General features: G+C 36.6%; 5 protein-coding genes across 8 annotated transcripts; 1 reads left to right on the top strand and 4 right to left on the bottom strand.

Moving 5' to 3' along the window:
- The first annotated feature begins 1,156 nt into the window (after nucleotides 1-1,156).
- Nucleotides 1,157-3,659, top strand: LOC18043628 (LEAF RUST 10 DISEASE-RESISTANCE LOCUS RECEPTOR-LIKE PROTEIN KINASE-like 1.5). Its single transcript, XM_006438489.2, has one exon. It carries the CDS (start codon nucleotides 1,428-1,430, stop codon nucleotides 3,375-3,377), a length of 1,950 nt encoding a protein of 649 aa, XP_006438552.1. The 5' UTR covers nucleotides 1,157-1,427; the 3' UTR covers nucleotides 3,378-3,659.
- A 1,365-nt stretch (nucleotides 3,660-5,024) lies between these two features.
- LOC18043627 (bifunctional aspartokinase/homoserine dehydrogenase 1) lies at nucleotides 5,025-11,467 on the bottom strand. 2 transcript variants are annotated; one of them, XM_006438488.2, is made up of 12 exons: nucleotides 11,051-11,467; nucleotides 10,664-10,820; nucleotides 10,492-10,569; nucleotides 10,201-10,316; nucleotides 9,650-9,703; nucleotides 9,483-9,570; nucleotides 9,248-9,340; nucleotides 8,415-8,455; nucleotides 7,645-7,698; nucleotides 7,280-7,443; nucleotides 6,183-6,252; nucleotides 5,025-5,447 (listed from the first exon to the last, which is right to left on the bottom strand). In XM_006438488.2, exons 1-12 carry the CDS (start codon nucleotides 11,153-11,155, stop codon nucleotides 5,322-5,324), a joined length of 1,146 nt encoding a protein of 381 aa, XP_006438551.1. In that variant the 5' UTR covers nucleotides 11,156-11,467; the 3' UTR covers nucleotides 5,025-5,321. The 2 variants fall into 2 exon arrangements, with proteins under 2 accessions (XP_006438551.1, XP_024042541.1); XM_024186773.1 differs by having other exon boundaries at nucleotides 5,377-5,447; nucleotides 6,142-6,252.
- Nucleotides 11,468-13,652: 2,185 nt separating this feature from the next.
- LOC18043944 (bifunctional aspartokinase/homoserine dehydrogenase 1) lies at nucleotides 13,653-17,071 on the bottom strand. 3 transcript variants are annotated; one of them, XM_024186775.1, is made up of 8 exons: nucleotides 16,586-17,071; nucleotides 16,202-16,358; nucleotides 16,030-16,107; nucleotides 15,739-15,854; nucleotides 15,207-15,260; nucleotides 15,040-15,127; nucleotides 14,790-14,882; nucleotides 13,653-14,190 (listed from the first exon to the last, which is right to left on the bottom strand). In XM_024186775.1, the coding sequence occupies exons 1-8, from the start codon at nucleotides 16,688-16,690 to the stop codon at nucleotides 14,180-14,182; spliced, it is 702 nt and encodes a 233-aa protein (XP_024042543.1). In that variant the 5' UTR covers nucleotides 16,691-17,071; the 3' UTR covers nucleotides 13,653-14,179. The 3 variants fall into 3 exon arrangements, with proteins under 3 accessions (XP_024042543.1, XP_006438549.2, XP_024042542.1); XM_006438486.2 differs by lacking the exon at nucleotides 13,653-14,190 and having other exon boundaries at nucleotides 14,270-14,882; XM_024186774.1 differs by lacking the exon at nucleotides 13,653-14,190 and having other exon boundaries at nucleotides 14,270-14,882; nucleotides 15,061-15,127.
- A 194-nt stretch (nucleotides 17,072-17,265) lies between these two features.
- Nucleotides 17,266-19,140, bottom strand: LOC112099320 (glutathione S-transferase U17-like). Its single transcript, XM_024186776.1, has 2 exons — nucleotides 18,762-19,140; nucleotides 17,266-17,989 (listed from the first exon to the last, which is right to left on the bottom strand). The coding sequence occupies exons 1-2, from the start codon at nucleotides 19,080-19,082 to the stop codon at nucleotides 17,615-17,617; spliced, it is 696 nt and encodes a 231-aa protein (XP_024042544.1). The 5' UTR covers nucleotides 19,083-19,140; the 3' UTR covers nucleotides 17,266-17,614.
- Nucleotides 19,141-20,328: 1,188 nt separating this feature from the next.
- LOC18043943 (tetratricopeptide repeat protein 38) lies at nucleotides 20,329-25,461 on the bottom strand. The gene is made up of 14 exons (XM_006438483.2): nucleotides 25,205-25,461; nucleotides 24,958-25,110; nucleotides 24,772-24,870; nucleotides 23,919-24,020; nucleotides 23,557-23,700; nucleotides 23,109-23,203; nucleotides 22,891-23,020; nucleotides 22,708-22,812; nucleotides 21,716-21,822; nucleotides 21,589-21,640; nucleotides 21,111-21,200; nucleotides 20,932-21,016; nucleotides 20,799-20,863; nucleotides 20,329-20,714 (listed from the first exon to the last, which is right to left on the bottom strand). Exons 1-14 carry the CDS (start codon nucleotides 25,292-25,294, stop codon nucleotides 20,628-20,630), a joined length of 1,404 nt encoding a protein of 467 aa, XP_006438546.1. The 5' UTR covers nucleotides 25,295-25,461; the 3' UTR covers nucleotides 20,329-20,627.
- Between the last annotated feature and the right edge of the window lie 1,949 nt (nucleotides 25,462-27,410).

Raw genomic sequence — 27,410 nt, 5'->3', positions numbered from 1 at the left:
AACTTGTTTCGTTTATGCGGATTTTAAAAATCTTTAAGAGCTTGTGGATTTCATATGCATTTTTGTCCAATTTTCATCCTCTTTCAAAATCCAAACTTGCCTAATCATCTTTTCTCATCTTGTAAGAGCACGCCTCAAATCTAATAAGGCACCTTCGCTCCCTTTAAAATAAACACATTTGTCTTAATTAGATGCACAAAAAATTGGTTAAAACATGCACAAATAAACACCACTGCCCACAAATGTTATAATGCTTCTCATCATGTTTTATGTTTAAATTTCGCACAACTTGTAAGTTGTGACGAAACGCACACGCTACACACACACACACCAAAAAAAAGAAAAAGAAAGGTTGAGAAAATGTGAACAAAACGTGGATATTATAAATCCCAGTTTCTAGAACCGAAGCCCAGCAAAGCAAAGATGTGAGATAGTGGGCGTGGTGCTCTAGCCCTATTTCTTTATTAAAATTTTAATATTAGTATAGTTTTCTCGAAGCAAAAGCAGCACACTCCACTCCTCCGCAGCAGCAAGACCTGAAGGAATTAAAATACAATTTTCTTTTATTGGTTTCTGGAAAACAGAAACAAACAATCAATTGAAATTAGGACTCTGCAGCCAAGGCCCAACGGCACCATCTTTAATTAAAAAAAAAAAAAAAAAACTCTCTTTGATAAAATTACTTCAAATAGTGATATAAACACAGTTAAGTTAGCTCAAGAATATTTAAAAAAAAAAGGAATATATATAATTCAATAAGAACATGATCTTTGAACTTTAAAATTGAAATTAGTATGCATAAAAAAAAGATATTAAAAGATTCTACTAATATGGACACGTGCAGCGGTAAATAGTAAGCAAAAGAAAATTAATAACAAAAGAAACTAAAATTCCAAAATAAAAGCAGACAAGGCATCATTAAAAGGAGGACCTTAAGAAAGGGAGCTGACATTAATCCGAAAAAGACGGCTGTGGAAGTGGAAGGTCACCTTCACCTACCGGGGCCTTCTCCGCTGCTTTCAGACTCGCAAAGGGGCAGAGCCAGCCGAGGGATGTAAAATTCAAAAGGAAAAGCCAAGCATTTTGAATATTGAAAAGATTAAAAAAAAAAATTAAAAATTAAAAAAAGCAAGCCAATAAGAAGATTTTTCCACACAAACACAAAGTGGGTCTCTCTCCAGCCTCGACAAACACCCACCCTGCGGCTGGCCCCCCCATGATCTGTTTTCGAGTATTTTTCTTTGTCTTCGCTCACTCCACCTCATTTCACGTGACCCCTCCCTCCTCACCTCTCTTTTTCTCCTCTCCGGCCTCTTCATTCCAAGAACCTAGGCGAGGCAACGGAAACAACACTTGACGATTCACATCAGATTTCTCCATAGCTTTATTTTTGATGTCAACTTGTTGTGTCCCATCTCTTTCTCCCCATGCCTTCCTCATCAAGAAACTTGCGTTTTCCTCTTGTTTCATTCACGTTACCAATATTTATCTGTGTTCTAACAGGAGGTCACTCGTGTTCCACTTCAACAACTACATCAGCTAGATCTTCTTCTTCTTCATGTCCGCCCTTCACTACAGCGGTGCCTCCATTTCCTTTCTCATCGTCACCAGGCTGCGGCCACCCTTCTTTTCAAATCAGATGCTCTTCGCCACACTCCGTCATCTCAATCAACCACCTCAATTTCTCTATCCTTCACTTCGAACCCAACTCCACCTCCCTCATTCTCTCTCCCCATTACCCCAACGCCAACCCCAACCCTAACTGCTCCTCCTCCTCCTCTGACCTTTCAACTCTTCCGAATCACTCAATCAACTTCTCCGGCACGCCCTTTCGAGCCTCCGACAGCTCCTGCTCTCGCCTCTCCCTTCTTCGCCCCTGCTCCCCTCCGAATCTCCCTAACTGTAGCCGCTGTCTCTGGGAATGCAGGCTCATCAAGAACCCAGCTCAGCTCGTTCAAGACTGTGAATCTTCTCACGGACTTTTGTCATCCGAGCAAGGCTGCCAAACTGACGTTTTAGGGTTTCTAGACAGTTTCTTGAAGTTGGGTATTCAAGTTGAGTACGATCAAGTTCAGGACTCTTACTTCACTCGCTGCAAAGACTGTGAAGCCAACAACGGTGGTATTTGCGGATTCAACTCATCCCACCCTAACAAGCCTTTCCTTTGTTTCCATTCCAAATCGAGCTTGTCACCTCCCTGGATCCACCCAACCAAACTCAACCGCATTGCAATCTTAAGCACCGTCTTTTCGTTAACATGTTTGCTGCTTGCGTTTTCAATTGGCATAGCTATTTTCAGGTCCAAAAGGTTCAGGTCGTCGTCGGAGACAGAATTAGAAGATCCAACAACTCTGTTTCTTCATCGCCACCGCTCAGCGAGTCTTCTCCCCCCAGTATTCACCTACGAAGAGCTCGAATCTTCCACTAATAAGTTCGACCCGAAGCGCAAAATCGGCGACGGAGGTTTTGGATCCGTTTACTTGGGCCAACTATTTGACGGCCGAATCGTTGCCGTTAAATACCTTCATAGTAAACACCACAGTTGCAACAAATCCTTCTCCACTAAATCCTTCTGCAACGAAATCTTGATTCTGTCCTCTATTGATCACCCAAATCTTGTTAAGCTTCACGGGTACTGCAGCGATCCTAGAGGTTTGCTTTTGGTCTATGATTACATTCCCAACGGCACACTTGCTGACCATCTCCACGGCTCAAAGAGCTTGTACCGCGAAGGGTCGTTGACGTGGCAGGTCAGGCTTGATATCGCTTTGCAAACAGCTTTAGCCATGGAGTACTTGCATTTCTCTGTCGTGCCTCCGATTGTTCACAGAGATATTACTTCGTCTAACATTTTTGTGGAGAAAGATATGAGGATTAAAGTTGGAGATTTTGGATTGTCCAGGCTCTTGGTTCTTCCCGAAACGTCGTCGTCCGGTTCCGAGTATGTGTGCACTGGGCCTCAGGGTACCCCCGGGTACTTAGACCCGGATTATCATCGCTCGTTTCGGTTGACTGAAAAGAGTGACGTGTACAGTTTTGGTGTGGTGTTGTTGGAGTTGATTTCTGGGTTGAAAGCAGTGGACCAAAGCAGGGAGAAGAGAGAGATGGCATTGGCCGATTTGGTTGTGTCTAAAATCCAGATGGGGTTGTTGCATCAAGTTGTGGACCCCGTTTTGGCGCTTCATGAAGAGGCGATGAACGGTGTTGATGCTCTGGCTGAACTGGCGTTCAGATGCGTCGCCGCTGATAAGGATGATCGTCCGGATGCCAAGGAAATCGTCGAGGAGCTGAAAAGGATCGGGAGCTGCGTACGTGGTGGTGGCGGCGGCGACCTCCGTGGCTCCAATTTCAATGTCATTGACGTGGCAGTGCGCTGACTCAGTTTACTTAATTTTCGTGGGGTGAGATCGGGACCCACCTGCACGTGTGTGGGGTTTGACTGGCTGCAACAAGCAATGGGATATTTATTTATTTATTTATCGCGTATGTCAGAGGAGGGTTCGGTAAGAAAAGAATTTGAATGCAACACTGTCGCCCATTGCTGTTCTAGTTTAGCTTCGCCTTCAATCAATTATGTTATTTGAATTTGTACAGCGAATAAGTAATATTACAACCAAATAATATATTGATAATTTGAGGCGCCATCTCCATCTTTCTTATTGGCATTGGTGAACACTTGTTTATGTTATTAAGTTATTGGACATGATGAAAAATGGATAGTAAACACTACATACATTCAAGCTCGCTGTTATCAATTTCTTTAGGGGACTTGGGGGAAGCACATTTCACCCCCTTGTGTTTGTTAAGGCTGGATGATACAGGCTATTTCAATATGCCCTGCCCTTCTCACCTACAACAGCTGCTTCTTTCTTGCCTGCTTGTCATGGGATAAGCTCTCTGCTGATCCCAATTATAATGCATTAGATATTCTTTGTTAAATGGCACGCAAGTCAAGTTTTATATCAAATTGGCAAACCCAAAAAAATGGCAAATTTTGCGAGGCAGAGCTATACCAGCAGGGGTCACATGAAAGGAAGTCTGTCCCTATTCTTGATCGATCCGCTTCCCCATCACTTCAATTGCAGTGCACTGGGTTAAAAATCCTACCTTTGGCAGCTTGTCCAGTATGCAACAACGGATTGCACCGTACTTTATTGAATACATCTAGCTGTTCATCAGACGCCCTGATCATCTAGCAATTTGCCAGTGAAATGCATATTTTTCAGTCTTCCAGTCTTTCAAAATGATTTTGGTTCCAAACCTTGCCACTTCCATGTCTTGTATTGTTAGGTCCTTGAGGCAAAGGGACACAACAACAGAAAGAACCACTTCTGTTACACCAAATTGTGCAGACAAATTTGTTTTATCATATGTTTTTTGTTTGATGGCACCTTTAATCAGTTTTGACGAACCCAATCCAATGAAACACACATAGTTGTTAAACAACTAGCTTTGATTCGTTAAGGTGTGTGGAAATCTTGCACCTGGAACTTTCACCATTACAATCAGAGATTTTTTTTTTTATAACTTTTTTTTTAAACAAAAGAAAGACTGGAAAGGCTAGACTTCAAAGAGTTTTAAGTGGAACGGAGTCAAGGTTCTACAACTCCCACTAACCTTATCAGAGCCTCTTCGGAATCTCACATCCCCATACCTGATAGGCTGATACTAAACTCCACTCATCTAAAATTCACCGGCCATCCTCGTCATGGACTACAACTCACGAGCTTCGATGGCGTTCCCCGACCCTCTTAAACAAATCTTCATTGTTTTTGCTGGATTAGTGAAAATTTTGGCTAAAACGCCAAAGCAGACTATATAAATCTGCCCAAACACTACTGACACTTTAGAATCTAAAAATTTTCAGTACTTGCAAATTTAGTAACTCCTAAAAGTTAAAATTCTCGCTAAGGAAAGTAAATCTGTAACTTAATGTATGCTCCTTATCCCTTGCATTTCACACCTTCACATTCCCCCCCCACCCAAAAACAATTCCAGTCATTCGCCAAAAAGAAAGGGTTGAAATGGCTCGATTACCCTATGCTTCTCGCTTTCAGAGAAGATGAATGGGTCATCTTTGAGCTCGAAAGTGAGACACATTACATTTAGAAAGAAATCATAAAAGATCTTTTGCCTTGAACGTGGCATGGGGACTATCAAGATCACATATACAACCGTGAAATGAGCCAAGCACACTAACAGCTTCATGAATAGAATTATTCATCAACATATTTCAAAATCTCACCTCTCATCACATGCCTATACATACATAGCAAAGAAAATTCCTCAATTACTTCAACCTATAAAGCACATTTTCCCTTTCAAGGAAATAAATCCTGAATATCAAGGATGTCGGCGAGCACACCAGCTGCTGTTGTATCATTTCCTGCTCCAGCTCCTTGAATAACTAAGGGCTGCTCACTATAACATCGACTATATATTTCCAACTGCATGACAGAAGAAAATAGTCATTTTTCTATGTAGTCTATTTCACACCCCCACACTCCCTCCCCCCAACCCCAGGCACAATAAAAAAAGAACTTAAGAGCGGAGGTCATTGGCCATGTTAACAGACAGAAAGATATTGATGAATGTGAACTGTTCATGAACATATAATTATTCACAATATCTATGATGTTTGGAACTGTATTTTTCAAATGTTGCAACAGTTTACATGTTTCACTAATTAGTTAATAACTAGAGGCGTGTGAAATGAAAGGAAATTTCATCACTGTTTGTATGCTCCTGTCACATGAGGTTGAGAGCATAGGTTTATGGCCCTCTATATTGACCAAAAAGGGTCAATACATCAAATAGGCATAGGGTTGCTTGGCATATTATTATTAAGACATCAAAAATTTTACTCATCTGCTCTTTGCATAATCTCAAAAGACACAGCAGGATGCAGATGAGGTGCAAGGCAACCTTTTGATATTTACTACTAAAATGATAATTCTAAAATGAAAGAGGAAAAAATGAAATCTTATCCTCATTTCTTCTTACTAGACTCATTTAATTTTTCAGTCTTTCTAGTTTATATAAGACAATTAAGCCATTACTTCTCACAAACTTCTAGCTTGTGAGAAGTTATATGAGACATCAGAAGCATTCTTTTCAGATCATGTTTTACGAAGCACTTACATGTTACATTTTCAATCTCTTTGAGTAAGAGAAGTGCTTACCACATTGTCGCTTCCCCTCAATCTTCCCAAAGGAGAATTCTTGGGAAGTTCTTGAATGCCAACAGTACACCTGCCAAGAATGCAACAAGTTAATATCCCAGAACAAGAATGAGAGTTCGAAAAATTTAACCCATATTCTTAAGCTATTTAGTGGAGAGTCCAATTACAGGTTTACTAATGACATGAAATTCTATGCATTACCAATGTGGAATACATATAAACTGGCACCCAAGTGGAAGCTTAATGCAGCACTTAACCAAATGGTTCTTGCGCGACATAGAAACGAAACCCAATGGGATTGACTAAGAACTAGATTTAAACACCATCTTAGACGAATCCAACCCCAAAAGCTTGCAGGTATGGAAATAATAAAATTTAGCACAGATCAAAGATAAAGCCATTATATTCTAGTGAAGAAAAATGCACAATGCAAGTGGAGACATTCTTGAACATAAGAGTCCACGTGATCACAGCTGATTAGATCAAATTCTAATCTAAAATAAATTTCTGTTATCATGATAAGGAATAATGAAATTATTTGTAATTATTGCCTTCCATGTTGAATTTTTTATCAACCATCTAAGTGAGAAATAAGATCTCAAGCTAGAACTAGAAAAGAAGTTGTCATATGGACAAATCAAATGACCAACCAATTCAATTACTCCTCTTGAACCTTCAATAGAAAGGAAGTTATCACATAATTACTTGGCGAACTGAAGGGTAAGGCCCTGGTCTATGGAACCAGAGATTCTAGGTTCAAAACCCAGTGAGATTGATTTTCCTCTTCTGCTCTAATAATGCTGCTTCAGTTATCGGTGATTCAAACCCAAAAAAATTTAAATAAAATTTTTAAAATTGCTGTAATATATCAAATCTCAACAGCGCTTAAGACTTCTTGAAAAAAAAGTCAATATGCTTAAGAATTAACAAATTGTTATATAACTTCCTAGTTATTGAAGGAAAAAGAAAGCGGTTAGACGCTCAATTTATTGTACAAGTGTTTGAAGTGGTGCAGTGTTGTTATAGAGATACGTTGCTGACTTTATGAGTGTCTTGATATGTATTTGATAAAACTGTGTAAAGAATGATTAGAATACCTTGAGCCCTCGATCACACAGACATAACGGAGCACATTCCCATTAAGAGAAGCCTTTCTAACTCTTTCCCCAATGTCATTATCTAGCAATGGAAGCCCAGTGCTCAAGAAGTCTTCCACAGACATTATGTTAGGTCCCATTTCTTCAGGGTACAAACTCTCAATCTGTCAAACAGAAATAAGCACTACATAAGAAATTCAAAAGTAGATGCAGGACTTGGTCATGAATAACTTAGCATTTTGTTAGCCCATAAAGAGAAGAAAGGTTGAATTAGGAATAGTTGAATTTGAGCATAAAGCATATTCATTGGTCCATCAAACATTCATTTAATAAAGGAGAATAATTAAACAACCAACTGCACCTACTTTGATACTGTCAATGTTGATTCGCATTCCAAGAAGTCGAGCAAGGATCAAAGCCTGTTTTAACATCAAGAAAAAATGAATAATGGCATGAAAGCATAGTGCATGAATTTATGTTTGGCCAATTTATCTGATATTCTATGTACTGATTAATAAAATGAATAGCTTGACAACCTTGACTCAGTAAATTGATAAGACTATAAGATGACTATCTTGTCACATCAAAATCAGTTATCCATGAATGTTTTTAATCCAACCTATATAATAGTCATAGCTAAAATCAAGTTCTTGATTTGATTACTTGAACTGATTATGCTTATTCTGTGAAATAAACTCTTTTGCTCATTACAATACTACATATATTTATGATATATATGGCATTTAATTTTATTCAAAAGAAAGAAGGATATGAAAAGGGTAGTGGAGCAGTATTCCATGAAAAGGTAATCAGCATGGCATGAAAAACCAAAAAAGAAATAAATAAATAACACTCCTCTACCAACACCTTCCATGTTTCCTCATAAAAAAGAATGGAATATCATTCAACTCAATTGAAACCTCACCTAAAAGGCATGATTCATAAAGGAAATAAAACTAATAGCAGGGATCATATAAGTTGCACATAATATATGACCATGATACACTGGTGATCATAAATTCATCTGACAGTTGGTAAGTATTTAAGAAATAGTAAAATTAGAGCTCAAAGCATGGGGGCTTAAAATAACAGAAACATAACAAATCAATAAAATTGGGAATGCAAAGATCCAAACCTTCCTGGCAACATCCATCCCACTGAGGTCATCGCGTGGATCTGCATTAATAACCTTAATTAGAAAAAAATTATAAAAAATATACTTGTAAAAATAAGAGTAACAAAAAGCTAAAATTAAACCCATTAAATAACAAGATAATGATACTTTCCACTTGTATGACCAATATCTCGTAGAAATGAGCTTACTCATTTTCTCTTATATATGGAAATCTATCATGTGTGACTATAAAAGTGTGAGCAGTATATCAAAGTTCTTGCTTGGGTTCCATTGTCATCAGTCTGTCACTTTAACAAATTCATAAAGTACTATTAATGATAAAAGAATCTTGTTGTGATGTTTATTTTTTCTTTTTCATTATGTTAAGAAACAGAATTTTTCTAATGCATAAAAAGGAAGTACAAAGGCGAAACAAATGTTGACCGGAGGGGCAAAAGCAACTTCAAAGGGTGAAAAAACCTATAAAATATGCTGCAGACTCATCTAAACTAGCCACCAAAAAAAACTCCAGCCCTCAATACTAAAATGGCTTTATAAACCTAACAAAGAAAGTAACCAAAGCAAACCAGGCTATTCCTGTGTTTTAATAATCTACCAAATTGAAGAAACTTTTGCTTTAAGTTTCCACAGCACTGGTCAATGGTAAACAATGCTGAAAAGAACAATGCTTAATGCATGAGTATTTGGAAAAACAATATTAAGATTTTAAATTGTGTAAATATTTGAATATAAATTTGGAAGCATGAATAAACAAAATTAGAAAATGCAACTGAATATACTTAAAAAAAGGCTATGATCTACTGCAATGTAGAAATTTAAAATCGCAATTAAACCTGGTTCAGTGTATCCCAGGCTTTTAGCAGCCTTAACAACTTGACTAAGTGGCTTCCCATCTTCAACCTCGCTCATTACATACCCCAATGTACCTAATACAAAATATATTATGCAAATGATAGCCAATATTCATATATGAAAGATGGTTGCACAAAAATACAAGCAGACACAGGAAAAGCACGAACTTCATATGTAAAGGAAGAATAAATGTCCCAAAAAAATAAAAAACAATACCACTCAGACTTCCAACAATACGATGGACAGGGTCTCCTGAAGAAAGAATACGATTTAAGGACGCTATGACAGGAAGGCCAGCACCAACCTATGGAGAAACAGACATCAAATGAGACACTTCACCCACAATTTCTATTTATATGACAAAAGCAGGAAACTTCACTTACAGTTGACTCATACCGAATACGGCGTGGACGTGAGACCAATTTGTCATAATCCTCCTACGTTACAGAATAGCATGAGGTTGGTAAAAAAATTCACATGCAATAGCAACAACTTGTTAAGCATGAATAGCGGACAAAACAGTATGGAAAATAAAGGGACAACAAAAAGTTATGATTTTCCTTCAATAGAATTTATATATGCTCTTTCAATTCCAAATGGTAGTTACAAGTGATTTGTAGAGGAAAATTTTCATTATTTTCTCTAGATGAAATTCAAAACATTAATATTGCACTAAATTGCTCCATGAAAATTTGTCACTTTTAATTGTAAAAGAATTAAACACCAAATGTAATTCATCTTAAATGTTAAAAATATAGAATGTTTGAACTGGCTGCAAAAGAAATAGCACTGCAGCATTTAATGACAGCAGGAAGTGTCACCATCTCTAGAATTAAGTCTGTTAGTGGTTGATCACGGAATGGCCATAGGATGACTATACATGTCCAACTAAGTCTATTTACTACCAAATAAGGAAGCCTTGTAAAGTTATTACCATTGTAGATGTAAGAGGCTTCTTGTTTGCCAAGACAATGCAACAACCCAAATCAACTGCTTGAGTTAATATTTCAACAGTCTCAGAACTGGCAGAGCAATCAACAAAGGCCAAACCTGTTGCAAGATTAAGCAAAAGACCAAGCTTGAAATGACCTTACTTGAAGTGAATGAATGATAAGAATCACTAAACTCTAAAAGCAAACATGAAACTTCAATTGATTGAACAACTAATCAGTGTTTCAAACGAAGTATAAAGGCCGGTGAGATAGTAATTGTCACGAAGACGAACCTGTTGATATACCCAGAAGAGATGCAATTTCTAATAACTTTCCTCTCAAATCAGAATCGAGAAACACTTGGCATTCACCTTTGATAAAGAATCAAAAGAAAAGCAAAAGCATGAGAAATAAACAGAATGAGTAATCTATTATATCCTCAACAATACAATACAAGAGGATTACCTCCGAAACCACTAATAAGCATTGAGAGAGAAGAGTGGTCCGCCTTGAGGCGACAAATTTCTGATAAGAGGTTATCGTTGAACTCCTTTGTGAAAACATCCGACGCAACAACCAATGACTTGCTGTCACTTACTCCTACCACTCGCAAATGCACTCCCTGCTGTGCCGACCGATCATCAATCATGAAGTGTTACAGTTAAAACAAATTTACCAGTCTTCTATAGAAACAGAATCATCGACGAGCTTATTAGAAGGCAGGCAAGTGCATACCAAAAGAATACATCTCCGATGTCATATAATAATTAAAGAATATGTAGCTACTAAATAATTGATTAATTAGTTAATTTGTGGAGCGCTAATAAACTTCGGAAAGTGGAGAAGAAGTACCAGATTGGCATGAAGTGATCGGCAGGAAACAATGTTCTGGAGGAGCTGGCGTCCGACGCCTCCGCATCCCATCAGAACCAAAGGGATTTTCTTCAGTGTTGCCATTTTTTATCTCTCTTTTTATTTATTTTTCCTTTAAATGCGGACTGGCGCTGCAGTTTCAGACTCTCAGTGGCTTATTGCAGCTTCTTGTTTAAGTTAAGACGAAGTCAGGACGAATTGGGCCTCAAGATAGGCCCGGGCATACAGACCCGGATTTTACCGGCCGTTTCGGTTACTGAAAATAGTGAAATGTATACAGTTTTGGTGTGGTGGTGTTGTCAAGAATTGATTTCTGGGAAAGAGAATGACAGAACGTCAAATTCTGCACTTCTATCAACACAGGTTCGATGGTCATTTTAATCAGTTTTGATATGATTATTTATTAACAACTACTTTCTCCAGCAATGTAAAGGTTGTGAATATATTATAGCCATATGCCAAAACAGATTTCAATATCTAAGTTCTAACTTAAATTTTAATACCACCTATTACTCATGTACGGAATAATAAATGTAAAATTTCTTTTTTCTTTATTATACTATTCAATTGATAAGTGCATTAGAATTCAGATTGCAACTCAAAAATTTAAGATTCCAGTGGCAAACAGAAGTCTTCTGAGTTTGAAAATCGTTAATTCTTGCAAAATGCCATGCGGGAATTTCACCGTTACATAATACGATAACTTTATAACACCATATATGGCACGTAGCCCAGATGGGTACTGTACGTGGGGAAAAATTCCACAGAGAAAAAACAACACAATAACCTTCATACCTTTACTTGGTATTATACATGAGTATAGATAATGAGCTCTTTCCAGCAAATGACTGAAAGGAATTTCAATTTTATAAGACACGAGACAGGCTGCTGCCGAGTCCGATAACAGAACCCAAATGATACAGGCTTTACCGTTCCAAACGAAACCAAAAACAAAACTACTAACTTTATGGTCGCCATTAATTCTTATTCGAATTTATTTCTGAAAACAACTCTTTTTTTTTTTTTTTGGCCCCTTCAAGCACAGAATTAAGCTTCTTAGTTCCATTGCTAGACTAAAGTCCAGTATTTAGCTTAAATCAGCTGGAAGGAGGAGCAGAAGCTTTGAGTTCGGCAAGCTTATCGGTCTCAGGCATAACATCTTTGACAGCAGCGTCAGCACAGAATCTCTCAGCCCATTTGAACAGTCCAGGAGTTTTGACTTCATCAAGGAGCTTCACCTCATTCATTTTCTCTGTCACTCTCAGCCATCCCAAGTAGCTACCAAATGCAATGTCAAGAAACCCAATTTGGTTTCCACCAAAGAAAGCCTTCCCTTTGCTACACTTAACAAAAGCATCCTCCAGCAAAACCAAGACTTCAATCAATTGCTCAATCGCAGCTTTCTTAGCTTCCGCTCCATTTGCACTACCAATGTCTCTCAAGGCAGAGAACCACTGCAAATCATAATAGATATATCATAATTTGATCAATCAAGGCCAGATTTCAATCACTACCTACCAATTGATTCTTATATGCTTTTTGTCAAGTTGAAGATTCGTTCTTGCTTTCTCTCTAATCTCTATCAGTATCATCTCTTAAGATTCATGTATATTTGTTTCCTTAGATATGTGAGTATACGTCACTTCTACAGATTTACTTCTAGATTGTATTGATTGTTTTCCTTTTGGGCTCTGCTTTCTTAATCTTTCTTTAGTTTTCTTTTCAAGTTCATTTTGCCACCGGAAATAATTCCAACCACGCGCTTTACCTCCTTGATTTACCAAGAGAGACTCTATTAATTTCCGAAAACTGTTTTCAAAACTGAAAAAGATTAAAAAAATTTAGATGCACATAATTCGAATAAAAAACATTGACTTAAAACATTTTTTTCAAAACAAAGAAAGGAAAATATACCTTCTCATCAACGTAAGCGGCCCAGAAACGAGCAACGGCACGGTCATAAGGATCAGAAGGAAGAATAGAGGGACCTGAAGAGGACCAAGCCTCATCCACGTACTCGACAATAATGAGAGATTCGCAAACAGGCTTATCATTGTGAATCAGAACGGGGATTTTCTTGTGAACAGGGTTTGATTTAAGCAGAAGCTCGCTTTTGGATCCCAAATTCTCCTCCAGAAACTCATACTCCACAGACTTGATCTTAAGTGCGATTCTTGCCCTCATCAGAAATGGGCTTGGCCAAAAACCCAAAACCTTCACGTCGCTTTTTACCATTTTTTTTTTCTCTCTAAGCTCTGCTCTTGCAACTGAAATGAAATGTCTTTTGCTTCGTGGGCTGTGTATTTTTTATAATTAGTGCCAGATGAATGTAGGGGATGTGAACTACGCCACTAATGTGAACGTTTGACTGTTAAGAGGGGTACGAAATGGGCAGCTCGGAATCATTTATGTTACGGCTTCTGTAAGTAACAGCAGCCAATGGGGAACTTCTACGGGTGCCAGAGGAGAGAGAAAGAGGTCCCAATGCAAGGTGATGGAAATGGGAAGGTTCGAAGCTGTTACTTGCAGCTTCCGCGCCGTAGCCATGTCCCATTTTCATGGATATTTATTGGTCTTTCCGATGTGAGTCAGCGAGTGTTCACACATTGAAATGACCGAAAACAAATAATGACACAGTTTGTCCTTTCGTCCTTTGACCAAGCAAGTTGTTGTTATTATAAGCTGGCGGCTCGTTGGAATTGGATTGGAAGGCTCAAGGGCGGTAACTGGTAAGAATTAAGAAGTGCGTGGGAGATGCGATTTGTCTGGATGGCTGCACCACATCCACAAGATATGCATGCCGTGGATCTGGAGACAGTCCCAGAGTTTTATGAATTAAAAAAGCTGGTGACTTACGAAGGCACGTGGAGATAGTATTTTCTGACAAATGCCCCAAAAGGCAAAAAGGCCACAAAAATACATGCACCAGCCGGGAATCGAACCCGTGGCAGGGTGCTATTCTACCACTAGACCACTGGTGCGTCTCTCCTCCTCTGCAGCTGTGGAAGTTGTCTTCGTAAAAGCTTAATAATGGAGTTTTCATAACCACAAACTCAGGAATTCCACCATAATTACAAGTACCGATGAGTTGCTTGGGTTCAATTGTCATCAGTCAGTCACTTCAACAAATTCATAAAGTGTAATTAATGATAATAGAATCTTTTTGTGATGTTTGTTTCTTCTTTTTCATTATGTTAAGAAACAAAATTTTTCTAATGCATGAAAAGGAAGTACAAAGGTAAAACAAATGTCAACCGGAGAGCAAAAGCAACTTCACAGGGTGAAAAAACCTATAAAATATGCTGTAGACTCATCTAAACTAGCCACCAACAAAAATTCCAGCCCTTACAACTAAAATACCCCACAGGATTAGATAGCTTTATAAACCTGGCAAAGAAAGTAACCAAAGCAAACCAGGCTATTCCTGTGTTTTAATAATCCAAACCAAATTGAAGAAACTTTTGCTTCAAGTTTCCAAAGCACTGGTCAATGGTAAACAATGCTGAAAAGAACAATGCTTAATGCATGAATATTTGGAAAAACAATATTACAGCCAAAAAAAAAAGTCCATAAACGAAAAATAATAAGAATTAAATTGTGTAAATATTTTAATATAAATTTGTAAGCATGCATAAACAAAATTAGAAGATGCAACTGAATATACTTATAGAAAAGATATGATCTACTGCAATATAGAAATTTAAAATCACAATTAAACCTGGTTCAGTGTATCCCAGGCTTTTAGCAGCTTTAACAACTTGACTAAGTGGCTTCCCATCTTCAACCTCGCTCATTACATACCCCAATGTACCTAATACAAAATATATTATGCAAATGACAGCCAATATTCATATATGAAATATGGTTGCAAAAAAATACAAGCAGATACAGGAAAAGCATGAACTTCATATGTGAAGGAAGAATAAATGTCTAACCCAAAAAAGAAAAGAAAAGAAGAAAACCAATACCACTCAGACTTCCAACAATACCATGGACAGGATCTCCTGAAGAAAGAATACGATTTAAGGATGGTATGACAGGAAGGCCAGCACCAACCTATGGAGAAACAGACATCAAATGAGACACTTCACCCACGATTTCCTTTTATATGACAAAAGCAGGAAACTTCACTTACAGTTGACTCATACCGAATACAGCGTGGACGTGAGACCAATTTGTCATAATCCTCCTACATTACAGAATAGCATGAGGTTGGTTAAAAATTCACATGCAATAGAAACAACTTGTTAAGCATGAATAGCAGACAAAACAGTATGGAAAATAAAGGGACAACAAAAAGTTATCATTTTCCTTCAACAGATTTATATATGCTCTTCCAATTAGTGATTTGTAGAGGAATTTTCATTATCTTCTCTAGATGAAATTCAAAAACATTAATATTGCACTAAATTGCTCAATGAAAATTTGTCATTTTTAATTTTAAAAGAATTAAACACCAAACGTAATTCATCTTAAATGGTAAAAATATAGAATGTTCGAACTGGCCACAAAAGAAATGGCATTGCAGCATTTAATGACAGCAGGAAGTGTCGCCATCTCCAGAATTAAGTCTGTTAGTGGTTGATCACAGAATAGCCATAGGATGACTATACATGTCCAACTAAGTCCATTTACTACCAAATAAGGAAGCCTTGTAAAGTTATTACCATTGTAGATGTAAGAGGCTTCTTGTTTGCCAAGACAATGCAACAACCCAAATCAAATGCTTGAGTTAATATTTCAACAGTCTCAGAACTGGCAGAGCAATCAACAAAGGCCAAACCTGTTGCAAGATTAAGCAAAAGACCAAGCTTGAAATGACCTTACTTGAGGTGAATAAATGATAAGAATCACTAAACTCTAAAAGCAAACATGAAACTTCAATTGATTGAACAACTAATCAGTGTTTCAAAAGAAGTATAAAGGTCGGTGAGATAGTAATTGTCACGAAGACGAACCTGTTGATATACCCAGAAGAGATGCAATTTCTGATAACTTTCCTCTCAAATCAGAATCGAGAAACACTTGGCATTCACCTTTGATAAAGAATCAAAAGAAAAGCAAAAGCATGAGAAATAAACAGAATGAGTAATCTATTATATCCTCAACAATACAATACAAGAGGATTACCTCCGAAATCACCAATAAGAGTTGAGAGAGAAGAGTGGCCCGCCTTGAGGCGACAAATTTCTGATAAGAGGTTATCGTTGAACTCCTTTGTGAAAACATCCGACGCAACAACCAATGACTTGCTGTCACTTACTCCTACCACTCGCAAATGCACTCCCTGCCGTGCCGACCGATCATCAATCATGAAATGTTACAGTTAAAACAAATTTACCAGTCTTCTATAGAAACAGAATCATCGACGAGCTTATTAGAAGGCAGGCAAGTGCATATCAAAAGAATACATCTCCGACATGTAATAATTAATGAATATATAGCTACTAAATAATTAATTAATTAGTTAATTTGTGGGGCGCTAATAAACTTCGGAAAGTGGAGAAGGAGTACCAGATTGGCATGAAGTGATCGGCAGGAAACAATGTGCTGGAGGAGCTGGCGTCCAACTTCTCCGCATCCCATCAGAACCAAAGGGCTTTTCTTCAGTGTTGCCATTTTTTCTCTCTTTTTATTTATTTTAAATGGGGACTGGCGCTGCAGTCTCAGACTCTCGGTGGCTTAGCACAGCTTCTTGTTTAATAACTTTGGTTAGGGTCCGACGAAGTCAGGACGAATTGGGCCTCAGGGTAGGGCCGGATATACAGACCGTATTTTACCGGCCATTTCGGTTGACTGAAACTAGTGAAATGTATACAGTTCTGGTGTGGTGGTGGTGTTAAGAATTGATTTCTGGGAAAGAGAATAACAGAATATCAAATTCTGCACACAATTTATTCAATCAACACATGTTTGATGGTCATTTTAATCAGTTTTGATATGATTATTAATAACCACTTTGTCCAGCAGTGTGCTCGTAGCCAAAGTCTCATTTTAGGATGATAAAGATTATGAATTGATTTTAGCCATATGCCCAAACAGATTTTAATATTTAAATTCTAAATTAAATTTGATACCATGTATTACTCATCTATGGAATGATAAATGCAAAATTATTTATTCCTTGATTGTACTATTCAATTGATAAGTGCAATAGAATTCAGATTGCAACTCAAATATTTAAGATTATTGAGTTCGAAAATCGTTAATTCTTGCTAAATGCCATGCGGGAATTCCACCGTTACATAATACGATAACTTTTATAACAACGAATATGGCACGTAGCCCAGATGTGTACCGTATGTGGGAAAAAAATTCTGCGGAGAAAAACAACACAATAACCTTTATACCTTCACTTGGTATACATGAGTCTACGAGAGAGGCTGCAGCCTAGCCCGATAACAGAACCCAAATGATACAGGCTTTACCGTTCCAAACGAAACCAAAAACAAAACTTAATTCTTATTCGAATTTATTTCTGGAAACAACTCTTTTTTTTTTTTTTTTTTTTTTGGTGCCCCTCCAAGCACAGAATTAAGCTTCTTAATTCCATTTGCCAGAAGCTCTGAGTTTGGCAAGAACCTTAGCAAACTCTGCAAGCTTATCAGTCTCAGGCATAACATCTTTGACAGCGGCATCAGCACAGAATCTCTCAGCCCATTTGAACAGTCCAGGAGTTTTGACTTCATCAAGGAGCTTCACCTCAATCATTTTCTCTGTCACTCTCACCCATCCCAAGTAGCAACCAAATGCAATGTCAAGAAACCCAATTTGGCTTCCACCAAAGAAAGGCTTCCCTTTGCTACACTTAACAAAAGCATCCTCCAGCAAAACCAAGCCTTCAATCAATTGCTCAATCGCAGCTTCCTTAGCTTCCGCTCCATCTGCACTACCAATGCTTTTCAAGGCAGGGAACAACTGCAAATCATAATAGACATATCATAATTTGATCAATCAAGGCCAGATTTCAATCACTACCAATTGATTCTTATATGCTTTATGTCAAGTTAAAGATTCGTTCTTGCTGTCTCTCCAATCTCTATCAGTATCATCTCTTAAGATTCATATATATTTATTTCCTTGGATATGTGAGTATACGTCACTTCTCCAGATTTACTTCTAGATTCTATTGATTGTTTTCCTTTTGGGCTCTGCTACTTATTGGAGTGCTACATACTTAGTATGCCCAAACCCTAAAGAGGCCGGAGCCCGTGAAGAGCGTGAGCCCATACTTGGCACAGTTACCTTCAAAGCTTTTCTTTTAAGGGCTTACCTGCTTTCGGTTCGTCTAGCGTTCGATTTGTCGAACGATAATTTTAAGGACAAGGCTTAGGAGGCTCGGGAGTTGAGAGACTTGAAAGTACTGCTTAGCAATTGATGAGAGAATTGGTTATTGGGGGTCTCTAGAAAGCCCGTTTTATGAAAAATCAAACTTCCAGATTCTATTGATTGTTTTCCTCTTGGGCTCTGCTTTCTTAATCTTTCTTTAGTTTTCTTTTCAAGTTCATTTTTCCACCGGAAATAATTCCAATCACGCACTTTACCTCCTTGATTTACCAAGAGAGACTTTATTAATTTCCGAAAACAGTTTTCAAAACTGAAAAAGATTAAAAATTTTTAGATGCACATAATTCGAATAAAAAGAATTGACTTAAAACATTTTTTTCAAAACAAAGAAAGGAAACTGTACCTTCTCATCAACATAAGCGGCCCAGAAACGAGCAACGGCACGGTCATAAGGATCAGAAGGAAGAATAGAGGGACCTGAAGAGGACCAAGCCTCATCCACGTACTCGACAATGATGAGAGATTCGCAAACAGGCTTATCATTGTGAATCAGAACTGGGATTTTCTTGTGAACAGGGTTTGATTTAAGCAGAAGCTCGCTTTTGGATCCCAAATTCTCCTCCAGAAACTCATACTCCACAGACTTGATCTTAAGTGCGATTCTTGCCCTCATCACAAATGGGCTTGGCCACGCACCCAAAACCTTCACGTCGCTTTTTGCCATTTTCTTTTTTTTTTTTTCTCTAAGCTCTGCTCTCGCAACTGAAATGAAATGACTCTTGCTTCGTGGGGTGCGTATTTATAATTAGGTCCAGATGAATGTAGGGGATGTGAACCACGTCCCTAATGTGAACGTTTGACTGTTAGAGGGGTACGAAATGGGCAGTCGGAATCATTTATGTTACGGCTTCTGTACAGCTGCCAATGGGGAACTTCCACGGGTGCTAGAGGAGAGAGAAAGAGGTCCCAATGCAAGATATGGAAATGGGAAGGTTCGAAGCTGTTACTTGCAGCTTCTGCACCGTAGCCATGTCCCATTTTTAGGAGCTGGCTTAGTTACAGGTTCTGTAACTTACAGATCCAACTGTAGCCAACTCCTATTGCCTGCATTTGCACGGTTTTTTTCTCTCCTGAGGACACGTGTGCTGCTTCTCATTGGGTGTCAATGACCGTAACGTAGATTGGTCCCCATTTTTATGGAGCGAGCCCCATATAACATATACATTCCGCAACAACTGCATAAATTATGTGGGCACATAATATATGTGGTCGTCATCGAGTGTGTTTGTTATATGAAATGATTCATGTAACATAACATTTGCTTTTTTATGGATATTTATTGGTCTTTCCAATGTCATCAGTGAGTGTTCACACATTGAAATGACCGAAAACAATTAATGACAGTTTGTCTTTTCGTCCTTTGACCGACTAAGTTGTTGTTATTATAAGCTGGCGGCTCGTTGGAATTGGATGGGAAGGCTCAAGGGCGGTTACTGGTAAGAATTGAGAAGTGCGTGGAAGATGCGATTTGTATGGATGGCTGGACCACATGCACAAGATATGGATCTGGAGACAGTCCCAAGAGTTTTATGAATTAAAAAAGCTGGTGACTTACGAAGGCACGTGGAGATAGCATTTTCTGACAAATGCCCCAAAAGGCAAAAAGGCAACAAAAATACATGCACCAGCCGGGAATCGAACCCGGGTCTGTACCGTGGCAGGGTGCTCTTCTACCACTAGACCACTGGTTCTTCTCCTCTTCTCTGCAGCTGTGGAAGTTGTCTTCGTAAAAGCTTAATAATGGAGTTTTCATAACTACAAACTCAGGAATTCCACCACAATTACACGTACCGATGAGTTGCACAACATTTTATCTTACCCCTAGCTAAAGTAAGTTTCTAATTCTAGTCGTGGTTTCAAGGAAATAATATTCTTTTGTACTGGGAATAGGGTCTTACTGAGCCGCTGTATCTTTTAACCTTTGTCATAGATAGTAATGTACAATGAAAAAACCATTATAACTAAACCATATGTTCATACCCAATAATTACCCATCATCTTGTTGCAATTATTATATCTGTTTATGCCTTTATGGTTATCTTACATGATGCATGATGAACACTAAATGTCAAAAGCTCCCAGTGTTTATTTCCCACCCCTCATGCTAATTTTTGCAGGGATCTTGGTTGAACCACGATTCAACCTGTTTCTTAAAGGCCAGATGAAGGGAGAATACTAGTGTCTATCTGGTTTCGTGCTGGATGCAGGCTTATTTGAAATATGCAGCTTCTAATGTCCTGGCCTTTTCACTTACAGCTGCCGCTTCTTGCCTGCCCACCATGGAATAAGCTCTCTCCTGAACCAAATAGAGTAAGAAATATTGTCACCTGGCATCCAAGCTGTACAAACAAAAACTGGCATATGCAAGGCAGAGCTATACCAGCAGGCGCCACAAGAAAGGAGCTCCTTCCCTCTTCTTGATCCGCTTGTCAATTACTTCAATTGCTGCAGTTCAAACAAAAATCAGAAAAAGAACCACTTTGAAGATAGAATTTCATGTTTATGAATCATACCCTTGGCAGCTCGTCCAGTATTCAGCAACAAACTGTACCAAACTTCATTGAATACATCTAACTGCTCATCAGATGCCCCTATCATCTGGCATTAAGAAGTAAAAAGTTATATTTTTCTGTCTTAAAAATTCGAAAATGAAGCCAGAATACAAAGGCTAATTATTGCTCATCATTATTACCTTACAAGAATTGGCATCAAAATCTGGACCAAGCAATTCCAATGCTTTCTCATCATTACCCCTTCCGTACGCATAGAGAGCTTCTGCAAGCTGAAAATGACAACAAAACAACATAAGAGAATGCACAGATTTTTCAAGTAAAGAATCCAACTTTTCAAGGACAAAGCAAAATGCAAATGTAGTTTATGAAAATTTAAGGCACAAACATTGGCAATACTCAAAATAAGAGAGGCATGATATTGTGAAAGTTTAAATACAGAGCCTCGGGATGTTTTGCAGCATAAACATTAACAACAAAGGCCCTAGTAGCTTCACCAATAATGCGAATGGTCTCAACCTCTCTACCCCATGTTAAGAGGAACAAGTATCTACTGACCAAGGTGTCTCCCAAGGTGGCTTTATAAATAGGAAAATTTATCACTGAATCGGTAAGACAAGTTCATTATAAATGGCAAATCAAGCAGATATCAGAAGAAACCTGTACTCCTGTCTGCATAAGTTCCTGCTTCTTCTTGATCATCTTGGAGTGTCTAGAAAAGAAAAATAATTGCAATGAACTAAATGCCATTCCCTAGAAATATGCAAGAGAAGATAATTCTTCATACCTTGACTTCAGGCCCTTAAGTAGATCTTCTGCTTTAGAAACTTCTCCGGTATTCGCTAGTGCCCATAATATCAACAAATCAAGATGGCATTCTAAATACCAGTTGGCCTGAACATTGTCGTGCACGCATAGATAACCCGGAACAGTAAGAAAATGCCAACCATAGATAGGAAAAGGCATATACAGATGATTGAGTTTGTGAAAACATGTGATAAACATTACTTCAACAGGTCCACATAGGAAGTAAGTGCCTTCAGATTATCGAAAGTTATATGAATATTGTTTCACATGTCACTACCATGTGAAATTTTGGTTGACAGGAACAGACATAAAAAGCTTTAATTTTCCAAATTGTTTGGTCTATATAAGAAGGCAACTCTAACAAGAAAAAATCAACACACAAGCAGCTGGATGACAAAACAAGCTGACGGATTAATGTCACCACGTCTGCAAACTTCTTGACTAGGTGAACTCCAGCAAGTCATACACTGACTGAAAACAGAGAATTTCACACACTTTGAAGCCACATTAAAAATGTGAATCAAGCTACGTGTACCTTGATTTTAAATGCAAATTAACAATGTAACATGCATTAATATTCATGCCTTCACACTGTTTCTCAGAATGTGAGTTCTGTTCATGCTGTCATTACCTACTTCCCAGAGCAAATGAAATCTGAAACTCGCACACGCTTAACAATAAGGTTTCATAGTAAACTAACCAAGCGGGGAAACAAACAGTAGAGGTCTAAACACAACAATTCTTCGAAAGAAACACCTGCCATTCTCCATTAATACATAAAAAACATGTAGATTTCAGAAAGATCTCATGGCGCCCATTAGGGTGACAGTCTACTAATGTAGACAGAAACAAATCCAAAACATATGTTCTAAAACCAGCATCCTACAAGATCTGTGACTGAAGATTTCAAATTCTTACCAAAAACAGCTTACTGAAATTTTTGAGGGGAAAGAATATGGATGGTATACTCACCTGATCTGCAACACAATCTGCTAAGACCTTCAGACGGTTACCAAAGACGTCAAGTTCACCCCGTACATAAACTCGCAACAACAAGCCCAGAGCATTCAGGTACACCTAAATGCAAGAGGACTTAAGACATGCAATTTGAAAAAAAAAAAATTCAGTCATCCGAAAAGTTTACAAATGGCACACCTCTGGATGCACAGCATCAGGCTTCTCTAACTCCTTCCAGATATGATTATCGTAAATCTCCAGGACTTTTCTCATTGGAGAATGACCTTCCATGTAACAGAGCGCCACGTGCCACCAATTGTGTGTATACCTGGACATTTAAAGTCATGCTCATCTAAAAAATAATAAAAGAAAAGAAAATGAAATTAGAAACCTCTTGAATAGCTTAATATGCATACATGAATGATGAACAAGAACTCCATGTGGACGAGCATTCTTCCATGAACTGTACTGCTTCTTTAAAACAACAATCATGCTGGAGAACATGGCACAGCTGCATAAAGATCCAAACACTAAGAATATCCCTCAAGTTCACGGGGTTTAGATGAAAAAATTCAGGGTATGCTGAAATTATCTTTTGACAAAAAAATGTGATTTGTACTAAATAACTGGGCTAGGTCCATAATTGAATTTGAGCATATTCATGTTCTTTCCATGTTTATTTTCAAACTGACATGACCAGAAATACTAAGATAGCTAACACCAACTTCAAACATTCTAAGAGAAAAGGGATGATGGGTTCAAAATCTAGATATACAGAGAAACAAAATTTACAAATAATTCCATCAAGTATAGACATAAGGTGGATAATGTTTCTTAAAGCAGACCAAAATAGCTGCAACTCACAGCATGTTGAGACCAGCAGTCATGTTTGTTGATTTTAAGTCCCTTTTTAGCAGCTTCCTCAGCATCTGACATCTGTCCAAGCTCTAGCAACGAAAACGCAAGAATGCCAAATATGAAATCTTCTTGTTGATTATAGGGCAGAACCTATAAAATTTTCAAATCATTATAGCACCCAGGAGAGACAGCACCACTGAAGGTCATTCTCATGAAAAACTGAAGTTTCTGAGCTACATATATGAAAAATGTCATATCACTGTGTCTCTGTTCCTTAATCAGTACTTACACAAAACAAGCATGCCAGAAGCTTTCTAATTTATTTAAAGAACCATAAGTGACAATTCATTGAATGGATGACGTCAAACCTGATGAATAATATCGAAACACAGATCAGGGCGGCCCATGTAGAAGCAGAGTATTTGGGTCCTTTTCAGAGAAAGCAGATCTCTTGGAAACTCTTTCAGAAGCTGGAAAAGAAACAAATGTCATATGCAATTAACAAAACTTGTATAAATGCTAAGAACTAAACTGAAAGCAAAATAAAGATCGATGTTAAAGATTAAATGAAATTTTCCCACAACACATGCAATATTCACAATTCAGATATAAAATAAATAGAACGTTAACACCGGACATAGCAGTCAAATTTATAAGCCTTCAAGAACAGACATGATCCGTATTGTTTAAAGTTTATAGGTCACTTTGTTGAGACACAAGCACGATAGCTCTTAACTCCAGAAACATTACATAGTTTGGAAAAGTTATGGTCGCAAGACCTGATCAGATGGATGTTTTGAGGAAAAACAAATTTACAGCATGGGCTTGTAACAAGAAATACAAGCTGAACAGTTACTAGTAGATACAAGGAAATTAAACTAAAATTCAACTAGTTTCTAAAATTACATTTAGAAATGGGAACTTCCTGTGGTCCAGTGCAACCTCAACATGAAAGACAATCAACAAACAGCATGATAGGCTTAAATTCATAGTAAATCCATTAGATTAAGATAAAGGGAAACTTTAATCAAAGTATTGACTGTCTTGGTAATGTATTTCAGGGCCGGGAATTAAGATGAACGATGAACTAATGAATTCAAAAGAAGATATGATTTTAAGTCTTAACAAGAAACTGAATTTAAAACTTTGCCATCCTGGAGTGTGACTCAACGAAATATGTTTTCAAGTCTTAATAAGAAAGTCAATTAAAAAATTTCCCACCTTAGAGTGCGACTCAACGGCCACTTCATCGTCTCTGTCATCAGAAATCAAATAACAGACAGCGTAGAAAACTGCCTTCTCGTATGTGGTAGCTTCATCCTATTTCAAACAAAATTCTATCTTCATTGATTAATCTTTTATGGTAATTTTGGAAGTTTTCCAAAATGGACCCAAAAAAAAAATTACCAGACGAGACTTAGCTGCCCGAATATGCAAAGAAGCTTTAAAAGAATCACTGGACGATAGGAAATGAGCAGCCAAAATATTAGCCAAAACACAATCTTTGTCATGCTCAGCCGCTTCTAATATCACACGCCTCTCTCTCCCATAACTAAGCACCTTCATTCATTCATTGTAAAACAAACCTTATTTACTCATATGAATCAAGTTTCAGATACCCAATAATTTTTTTTTGAAAAAAAAGGAAAAATACCTGGTGATAGTAGGCGTTGATGGCACAGATGCAAGAATCAGAGGAGGTCTTAACTTCGTAACCCCATCTCTCTAATTTCACTCCTTCCATTTTTCTCTGAGTTTTTGCCTCTCCCTCGCTCTATGTAAATGTAACACTAGTCGGTCGCGGCTTCGGCAGGAGATAGTACCATCTGAGTTACGGGGTTTCCGTTAAACTCACAAACAAGGACACTATTTCTAATCTTCTTCACTCGAGTACGCTGCTATTTGGTTTTGTTTTTTTTTTTTTTTTTTGGTTAGAAATCTGAATTTAACTCTTTTTTTCAAATATTTATTTATTTTAAGTTGTTTAGTTTTTTAGCTTATCACTTATTTTCAGATAATTTTATCTAAATAAAAAAAATAAAATTATTTTTATTTGAAGTTTAAATAGAAAATTTTAATTTCAAATCTTAAAAATATCCTTCACAATTCATGTATTTTTAATATTATGTATAAACATAATATTTTTATATTATTCTTGAAATTATTTTTTTAATTAATTTAAATTTTTATTCACATGATAATATTAGCTAAACTGAAATATTAAAAAATCAAATTATGTTCATTGTAATAAATCAAAAATCAAATAGCAATTTTAACTTTATAATAAAATTTGATGTTATAATTACAACTTTTATTAAAAAATTAAATTAAGATCAACAATTATAGTATTTTTTTAATGCTACCAAACTAATCAACATGCGAAAATTATAAATTATGAAAAATAAATATATACATCACTTAAAAAGATATTTATATCAAACTATTAATTTTTAAGTTTTTCTCTTCAAATGTTGAAAAAGAAAAAACAAACATGTCATTCATAGATTTTCATTCAAATATATTCAAATTTATTCATATTTTAAATAAATAAAAAAACAAACGCAACCTACATCTATTAAATTTATTGGGTTCAGAGCAAACGACACACTGCCAAAATAGCTCTTGTGTTTTACTAATAAAAGTTCCATTTAAAAAAATTAACATAAACAACAATATTTTGAAGAATTATTTTTAATTATTATTACACTATCTCTCTTTTGTTTTATGTTCATCTAACTACCACAAAATTCTAACATGATGAAAAAATAATTTTACCTCTAAATAAATTAAAAGACCATTTTTATTTTATAAAAACTTTGAAAATAAAAATTACAATTATAAAAATACCCCTAAATTTAATAAAAATAAATTCTAAAATAAAATTTTTATTTTTTAATAAAAAAGTATAATTATAAAAATAATTACAAAATTTTGGGATTTAATAAAAATCCCCTAAATTATTAAAATTTTGGGATTTATTTTTTAATAAATAAATTCAATTATTTTTATTAAAATTTTGCAAAATTATATTTTTAATGAAAATAATTATTAAAATTTTGTAAAATCTAAATTTAATAAAAATCAACTAAACACCTCTATTTGAGATTTATTTTTAATTAAATTTAGGTGTATTTTTATAATTATAATTTTTTTATTTTTTAAAATTTTTATAAAATAAAATGATATTTTAATTTATTTAGGTGTAAAATTATCATTTTGTTTAAATTATTTAACGATGTAATGCAAAAATGACTAATTAATATAAATTTAAAAGAAAATGTAGTGCATTAAGTTTAATTTTCTTACACAAATTATTAAAATATCTTTATTTAAAACTTTTATTTCTTAAATGTTAATATTATTTATTTATTTGCCTAAGTTAAGCTTACATTCTTAAACTCTCACTATCTAATTAGGAGAATATTACTTTTCTTGGGAAAAAGAATTAAAAAAAAAACGTGAATAGAGGTTGCAATGGCAGTATGGCACTATGAAAAATGAATATTGTAAATGCAAATAATTCCGTTAACGATAACGCCTATTGATAAACAAAATATTACGGCGCTACGATGAGGACGCGTATGAAATTGTTTATCAAATTATACCTATTTATATAATTTTAAAAAAATTAAAGGAGCTGAGTGTTAGGTGGTGTAAAAAGTTCAATCAAATGCGGGAATGATAGGACGGTGTTGATGACACTCAAACATTTGTCGGCTACAATGTGGTCCCTGTCAAATCGTACATCAATTTTCGTCAAGTTATTGTCATACTCCCATCATTAAAGATCGCTCTCGCACCAGATCAATGCTTGATGGTCACGTTGCATAAAGCTTTCGGAAGTATGAACCGGGTTTTAT

The sequence above is a fragment of the Citrus clementina genome, unplaced genomic scaffold (genome assembly GCF_000493195.1).
Source record: "Citrus clementina cultivar Clemenules unplaced genomic scaffold, Citrus_clementina_v1.0 scaffold_4, whole genome shotgun sequence".
In the NCBI taxonomy this organism is placed as follows: Eukaryota; Viridiplantae; Streptophyta; class Magnoliopsida; order Sapindales; family Rutaceae; genus Citrus; species Citrus x clementina.
The sequence above is the reverse complement of the archived record's forward strand: the minus strand, read 5'-3'. Positions and strand labels throughout refer to the sequence as shown.

Coding starts and splice junctions, on each gene's coding strand:
- LOC18043943 (XM_006438483.2), bottom strand. CDS start 25,294: ATGGAAGGAGTGAAATTAGAGAGATGGGGTTACGAAGTTAAGACCTCC. Junction 24,021..24,771: donor CCGTTGAGTCGCACTCTAAG/GTGGGAAATTTT, acceptor TTTCTTTTCCAG/CTTCTGAAAGAGTTTCCAAG. Junction 21,201..21,588: donor TTATGCAGACAGGAGTACAG/GTTTCTTCTGAT, acceptor TGTCATTTTCAG/CTTGCAGAAGCTCTCTATGC.
- LOC18043944 (XM_006438486.2), bottom strand. CDS start 16,690: ATGGCAACACTGAAGAAAAGCCCTTTGGTTCTGATGGGATGCGGAGAA. Junction 15,855..16,029: donor TCTTCTGGGTATATCAACAG/GTTCGTCTTCGT, acceptor ATCTTGCAACAG/GTTTGGCCTTTGTTGATTGC. Junction 15,261..15,738: donor AGCCTCTTACATCTACAATG/GTAATAACTTTA, acceptor TCTGTAATGTAG/GAGGATTATGACAAATTGGT.
- LOC18043628 (XM_006438489.2), top strand. CDS start 1,428: ATGCCTTCCTCATCAAGAAACTTGCGTTTTCCTCTTGTTTCATTCACG.
- LOC18043627 (XM_006438488.2), bottom strand. CDS start 11,155: ATGGCAACACTGAAGAAAATCCCTTTGGTTCTGATGGGATGCGGAGGC. Junction 10,570..10,663: donor GCTTATTAGTGGTTTCGGAG/GTAATCCTCTTG, acceptor TCTTTATCAAAG/GTGAATGCCAAGTGTTTCTC. Junction 7,699..8,414: donor GGATGGATGTTGCCAGGAAG/GTTTGGATCTTT, acceptor ATGTTAAAACAG/GCTTTGATCCTTGCTCGACT.
- LOC112099320 (XM_024186776.1), bottom strand. CDS start 19,082: ATGGCAAAAAGCGACGTGAAGGTTTTGGGTGCGTGGCCAAGCCCATTT. Junction 17,990..18,761: donor CCGCTTATGTTGATGAGAAG/GTACAGTTTCCT, acceptor TATGATTTGCAG/TTGTTCCCTGCCTTGAAAAG.